This window comes from Ornithodoros turicata, chromosome 1 (assembly GCF_037126465.1).
Source record: "Ornithodoros turicata isolate Travis chromosome 1, ASM3712646v1, whole genome shotgun sequence".
NCBI lineage: Eukaryota > Metazoa > Arthropoda > Arachnida > Ixodida > Argasidae > Ornithodoros > Ornithodoros turicata.
The window spans coordinates 59,679,921-59,687,119 of record NC_088201.1 but is presented as its reverse complement, the minus strand read 5'-3'; the positions used below and the strand labels follow the sequence as shown (position 1 = coordinate 59,687,119).

Below are 7,199 nucleotides of genomic sequence, written 5' to 3'. Positions count from 1 at the left end.
TGGGTACACAAACTGTACCGGTAGAAAGGTGCAACACATTTTTAATAGAGGCAATTAAAAATTCACCTTTAGAAGGAAGAAACGCAAAAAAAAGATATTGACGTACATATACACGCACTACAAACACATGCAAACGCGTATTCACAACATGAGTGTGAACTGGAGAGCAACAGCAACAACTATATTTTGACGATGAAGTGGGGAGGTTTTTCACTCTGGGATTAGAACGCTACCGCATAGCTAGGGGGTCAAATATGAGTGATGACAATGATGAGTGATGACGATGATGAGCGATGACGATGATGAGAGATGACGGTGATGATCGGCGCGGCAATGGCGATCCTGATCGTGATGGTGGGAATGTCCGAGAGCGCTGTCGGGGTCACAATGAGTCCTTTAGGCCAGTCACCTGGAGAGCAAAGCTCGCTCACATCATACTGATTATATTTCCTATGTAAAAAGAAATATGGAATTGTAGAAAGAAAAGTTTCAAGGAGCAAGACCAGTCCGCGAGTTTGGCAGTGGGAGCGCGTGTATCGAGAGATAGACATTTACAGGTCAACAAATACTGATATACTGCTGGCGACTTGGCAAATTGTGGAACAGCCTTCGCCTGGCAAGCGACTCTACGGGTGAGGGCGGCTATGCATTTAATTATTGCAGGTACAGATATTACGCAGCCATAAACTATCGGTGTGGATTCAAGTAATACTGAAGGGATGTCTGTGTTTCTTTACTGTTTAACTTAGCTGACACCGTTCCAGCAACAAAAAAGAAAAAAAATAGTGATGTAATATAACGCGATGCGGAAGTAAAGGTATAAAAAAGCAAAAACGTATATAAAAACGCTGAAGGTATAAGCAGCCTCATGTATACCGTAGGAGGTATAGCCTGGTTGATCTATATACCTTACGCATGGTATACACCGGGTATAGACGCGTGGTGGTGAGGTATAAATGTGCTACGTTAACCCTTCTCTATACCATTTTTATACCTTTGTGCAGGGTTGGAGGTATAAACCGGCACTTTGTACCTTTTCTATACCCTCCAAAGGTTTACATGTGAAGCAGAAAGTATATAAAAGAAGTAGAACAGCCCATTATTATACCTTATGTATACCTTCTTCTTTCCACATTCCATCATCTTTTCTGCATAAGTGTTCTAAAAAAAAAAAAAAAAGGCATACGCCTCCCGTTTTTAACCAATCAGGGAGAAAAACGATGTCATTCGAGATAGTGGTTGGCTATGTGGTGAAGTTATGTTTTTAAGTGTGTAGTCGGCCATGGCTCAGGCGGGCAACTTCACGACTATATCGCAGGGGGTGATCGTGCGTGGTTGTGGTGGCGCAACTGTGCAGTGTACTTGCTAGCAGACGACAAATTGAATCACTTTATGAAGGTTATCACAAAAGCTTGACCGGGTGCACTAAAATAAGTACTTGAGCAAGGATCGTAACAAAGAGCCGCACGACTTTACACCATTTTCAAGTTGGGCATTCGCCACGGAAGCGCTTTCGTGGGACATGTGCGATGATATTAACGTTGAGATGAGAAATCCCACTGAGCTCAGGTCCGGACAATGAAAACAATTACAACAATAGGCAAGCTAGCATGTAACAAGCTATAGCTGGTAGACGAACTCCATCATGCTTGAAGCCTGAGTTTGGGCAAACAAACACGCACCGAAACTCAACACACGAGTCTCGTGTGTGTGTTTGTTTGCACAGTCTCAGGCTTCAAGTATAATGCTCACAGATATTAACCTTGCACTCAACAGCGCCCGGTACATGTAATTTTCCCGTTTTTTATGGTTTGATATGCGATGTAACATATTCGGTATCACCCAAAGCTTTCCCAAATGTCACCTTGTAATTGTAACTCTTCCACAGAAATTTGGAACCGTTTGTTTCAAGGCACTGATAAGCCTGGGAAACTAGCAGTAAACAGCGGCTTTAGTGTGGAGCTGTCGTTATAACATGTTTACAACCACGAATCTGGTGATAATTGTTTTGTTGTCTTCCGGCACGCTCGCCACTTACCTTGCGCTAGGCCTACCCGATGATGATGACTACACTGCTGATGGTGGGACCAATGATGCCAGCGATCGTAACAAAGTTACGCTTGCACCCGTACGCAAATTTTATGGCGAGCCTTGACGGTCAAAATCTCTGTTCTAAGCTCTATGAATATACAGTCGCATTGCAACAAACGAGATGTTTTAATGATCCGAAGGGTAATTGTTGGTTTGCTGGTAGTTTTTCTTCATTCATTACGCAGTTATACAAGGTTTCATATAGCGGAATCGCTGGCATCTCAGTCATATGGTTCCTCCGAATGACAGAATGCATTAGAAATTGCAACATGATTGGTTCCAGCTGGTAAACAATACAATAGTAACAGGGATGCTGCATAGTAGAAAAGAAAGTGATTATTTTCTTGTTCGAAAAGAATCAAGAATTGCTGTGGTCGTGTTTGCATACCACTCTTACAAACCCTGCTAAGGACCCAAAAACAGCGTTTTAAGGCGATTTGGTTATATTTGCGTTAGAAGACAACCTATCAATTTTTACCAAATCGGTACCATATGCTAGCTGTTTTTAGTTGGTAAAAAAAGAAAAAAGGACACACGTGGACACGTAATGTTTAGATTTCCTAACGGTGGGGGGGTCAATAGTGATTGCCTGTAACGTTTATTATTGTGGCCGATATAATTTTGTAAGACAATAATAAAGGTTACAGGCAATCCCTTACGTGTCCACGTCTCGCTTTTTTTTTTCTTTCTTTCTTTTTATGGTGGCCGAATAGTTTTGTAAGTTCCAGCAGCGTGTGTCGGAGATTTCCGGCGCATGTCAAAAGGATTCACCTACAGTTTAGCGAGCCTGGTTTTAGAGAATGACGTTTTAGAGAAGAGGTTACACCTTAGCGAGTTACGTTTTAGCGAAACAAAGGCTCGCTTTGTCGAATTACGTTTTAGAGAATATGGGGCTCGTTTTAGAGAACACCGGCATCGCGAATGAAGTTTTGGTTTCTGTTTCAACATGTAGTGATCGAAAGAGCAGTCAGCGTTCGTACATAACATAAAGGTTGTGCGTTTTCGGGTTTGTTTTTTTATTTGTCTTACATTTAATCGCATTATCACCTTTAGAAGAGTACCGATATCTTGTAGAGAATACGCTTTCTCTACGTTAGAACGCGAAGATTTTCCGAGAAGCTTCCTCCAAAATCATTTATTTCAAATGAGCCAGAGTGTGTCACTCCAACCAAATTTTTAAACGGTGTTGTCATGCCACCACGTGATCTGTTCCTCGTTGGCTGGCCAGCCACCCAAGCACATATGATTTTTTTTCTCTTCCCTCAATCGCAGGGTTGGTGATGGTGATGTGATACAGAAGGGTTCTAAATATGGGTGGGTACCCATATGATTCCTATGTTTACTATGTGTACAAGGTGATTACTTTTAATAGATACAGATTTTGAAAAAAAATTTACTGCGCGCGACTAATGTATTTCTATTCCCAGCTGGGAGGCATACAATATGAGTGAAAACTAAGGTTCCGAAAGGAAGCCTTCATTAAGTTTCACTAATTAGCTCCATCAATTAATGAAGATAGACATATATTGTGATATCAAACTTGGTTGTACTATCAAACCTCTCAGGCAGAGCGAGAAAAAAGGAAATCCCGAATTTACACACTTTTTTTAGTTCCTCTTATGCGGCGCGCTTTTCTTATTAAGCTTCCCTCCAGAAGCTTAATTTTGATCTCACATTGTAGGCCCCTCCAGTGGCGTAACCAGGGGGAGGGAGGTTTCGGGGGTTGAAACCCCCCGAAATCGTACCTTAGACAGTAGATTTGAGAGGGAAAAAATGCTATACATCCTCTTCCCCATGTGAAGTTCCCGGAGAACCTCTCCCGAAATATTTTTCTGGCTAAACTACTGGGCCCCTCAGATGGGAATACAAATACACTAGTCGCGTGCGAAAAAAAGGTAGCGCGTATATGGAAAAGGAATCACCCTCTATGTGTACCGTTTGTGTATGTTATTTCACTTTGCGCAGAAACACTGCAGCACCTTCCAGACGATCCCCAGTAAACTCGTTGTGAAACGATCACCACTCCCACCCCTCCTTAGCGAATAAAAAAATAATTAAAAAAGATCGGCTGGTAGAACGTAACACGTGTCAAACCACATCGTTCAGCGAACGTGAGAAACTAGGGAACAGATGTGTTCCAAATTACATTGCGCATAATGCCCTCTGCTTTGGAAATCCAAGTCCCTTGTGCAAGCTATAAAACTTCAAAGCGAAACCAACTTTTCACTTTAACACAGCTTTCGATCCTCATAGGTTCAGCCATACGACTTTTAGGAATCTTTTTAATCTTCATATCCCCTCCCCCCTTTAAGAATCTCACTAACAGGTATACGTTCTCGCGTATCTCAAAAGAGGAAAGAAACAAAAAAGTAACCGAAATCAACGCGAAGTTTCTTCTACAAAGTTTAGGCCACTTCGCTAAAAACGTCGTTAAACAGACTTGTAAGACTTCACAGTCCTATCTCTTCTTAAAACCCTAGAATGAGGCTCGTGCCCCATTCCTCTTCCTCTTTATTCACCAGTCGGCACCTTACATAGGCCCCGGGGTGGTGGATTCGTCCCTCCTGGGATGATATTTGCATATATTGCAGATTGGGGCTATGTGCATGTGACCATCAGGAGTGACATAACCAATGGTCTTAAGTATGCCTTGTTTCGATGCCGTTTGGGTAACAGTGTATGGGCCTTGTGGTGTAGTTCTCATCCCAGGTAGGCGCCTCTGTACTAGGATGAGATCGCCGAGTTTGATGTCCGGGATGCGATTGCTGTGAGGACGGTCGAAGTGTAGCTGCATAGCTAGCCTGTACTTGTTGATCTGATCCAAGTTGTTGCGCTTCTCGGTTAGAATGATTGTATCACTGATGTCTAAATCCTGATCAGCATGGAGAATAGGTGAGCGGCCATGTAGAGCAAAGTAGGGAGTGCACCCTATAGCTTGGTTGTGGGAACGATTACGATGATGCGTTACAGCTTCCAAATATGGTTTCCAACCACCGGGAAAATCAGGATACATGTGTATAAACAGCTTGATATCGCGGATAGCACGCTCAGCCATTCTGTTTGCCGCAGGGTGGTAGGGAGCTGTGAACTTCAACTGGATATGTCGTTCTTGGGCCCATATGGCTAGACGCTTGCTTGTGAACGCAGGTCCATTGCCACAGATGATGGTCTTAGTCTTTGTGAAGATATCCCGTTCCAGCATGGCAATTACGCTCATGGTATCTTCCCCCCCTGGCCGTGTGTTAATTACTCGAGTGTGTTCATCGATGGCAAGCAGAAATGATTGGGTTTTCCTGATACCCTCAGACTTTTTACGTAATTCAGCAAAGTCGAGGTGTATGACTTCGAATGGTACTGATGAATGGTGAGGCAACGTCATGCGATCAGCTCTTTGACGAAACTTGAGTTTGTTTCTTTGACACAAGTCACAAGAACGAACGCAGTTTCTGACGTCTTGCTTCATATGTGGCCATGTGAAACGTTGACATATCTTGCGATAAGTTGTTGAGATGCCGTCATGGCCACCAGACTCTGGGCTGTCATGGTAGAGGTAGAGAATTCTGTTTATCATGGTTGAAGGAACTTCGTACCTGCCTTCCTCGAGGATTATCGGCTGAGTGCCTTCCCATATTAGTGAATCGGAAAAAATTGCGGCGGTGAGATGCTCGAGCCCAAGGCGAGACATAGCATCAGCGCCTGTGAGGACCTTTCCTGGCTTGTATAGTGGATCTTCATATCAAATTGTTGGGGCTCTGAGGACCATCTTGCAAGGCGTCCCTTGAGGCCGTCAGATGTGAGGATGTGTGTCACGGGTTGGTGATCTGTGAATAAGTTGAATGTCCTTCCATCAAGGAAGGTACTGAAGTACCTAACGGTTTTTACAACAGCGAGAAGTTCTTTCTATGTTGTACTATAATTGAGTTCCGTGTCGTTGAAGGTGTATGAGTAGTACCTTATAGCTGTCATTTGTTGGGCGGCGGATTTCATCACGTCACGCTGGTATAATACAGCGCCCGTTCCAAAGTGGGAGGCATCGGTACGCAGCTCAAATGGCAACTTGAAATCCGGTAGTGTCAAGATGGGGTTGGAAGTGATTGCTGCAAGAATGTCTTGATAAGCAGCTTCGCATTGCGTAGTCCAGTGGAAGCGAACGTCCTTGCGAAGTAAAGCCGTTAGACTTCTTGTTCTTGCGGCGTAATCCTGGACGAACGCACGAAAGTGGCCAGCCAGTCCAAGGAACACACGCAGGGAGTGTACATCGTAGGGCTTCGTCATGTGCTTGATCTTCTCCACAGATTCCTCTTTAGTTGTTTTGGTCATGCCGTCAATTCGCCTGCCCAGGAAAACAACACTATAGAGCTGAACAAAACGCTCTTCTTAATGTTGATTTGGAGGTTGGCATTACTGAGTGCTTGTAGTACCATATGGAGATGATGGTAATGTTCCTCTGTTGATCTCGAATAGACTAGAATATGTAGACTTGTACGAACTTGCCAATAAATGGTTGGAGTACAGATGTCATCATTTTTTGGAACCACGCAGAGGAATTTTTCCATCCGAATGGTAGACGATTGTACTCGTATAAGTCAAACGGTGTAACAAAGGCCGTGTACTTTTTTGTTTCCTCTGTTACAGGGATTTACCAAAATCCTTTGCAGAGATCGATGCAAGAAAAGGTTGTGCTACCACCTGTTTGGTTGATAATATCATTCACATGTGGCATGGGAAACGGAAAAAGGTTGGTCTGACGGTTTAAGAGCCTATAGTCGGTGCACAACCGAAACGAGCCATCGGCTTTGGGGACAATAGTTATGGGTGAGGCAAATGATGATATTGATAGACGAATTATGTCTGCGTCGAGCATAGCCTGGCGTTCTTGCTGCAGCCAGTTCTTTTTGTCAAGTGATAAGTTATAAGGTTTTCGCCGAATAGGTGTGGTGTCCCGGATTGTAAACGGAACCTCCAGCGCCGTGGTCGGTGAAGGGAATCCAGTGCTCGGTATCAATTATGGGTAGAGGCTGTGTATGTCAAAGTCTCTGGGAACAGCAGCAGGAGCAGCGGAAATCTGTAGTAAAGCGTGAATACGGTCATCTGCAGTAGAGACTGTA

General features: G+C 43.8%; 1 protein-coding gene across 1 annotated transcript; it reads right to left on the bottom strand.

The window, feature by feature from the left end:
• Positions 1-5,991: 5,991 nt before the first annotated feature.
• On the bottom strand, positions 5,992-6,411 carry LOC135396606 (uncharacterized). The gene has a single exon (XM_064627695.1). It carries the CDS (start codon positions 6,409-6,411, stop codon positions 5,992-5,994), a length of 420 nt encoding a protein of 139 aa, XP_064483765.1.
• Between the last annotated feature and the right edge of the window lie 788 nt (positions 6,412-7,199).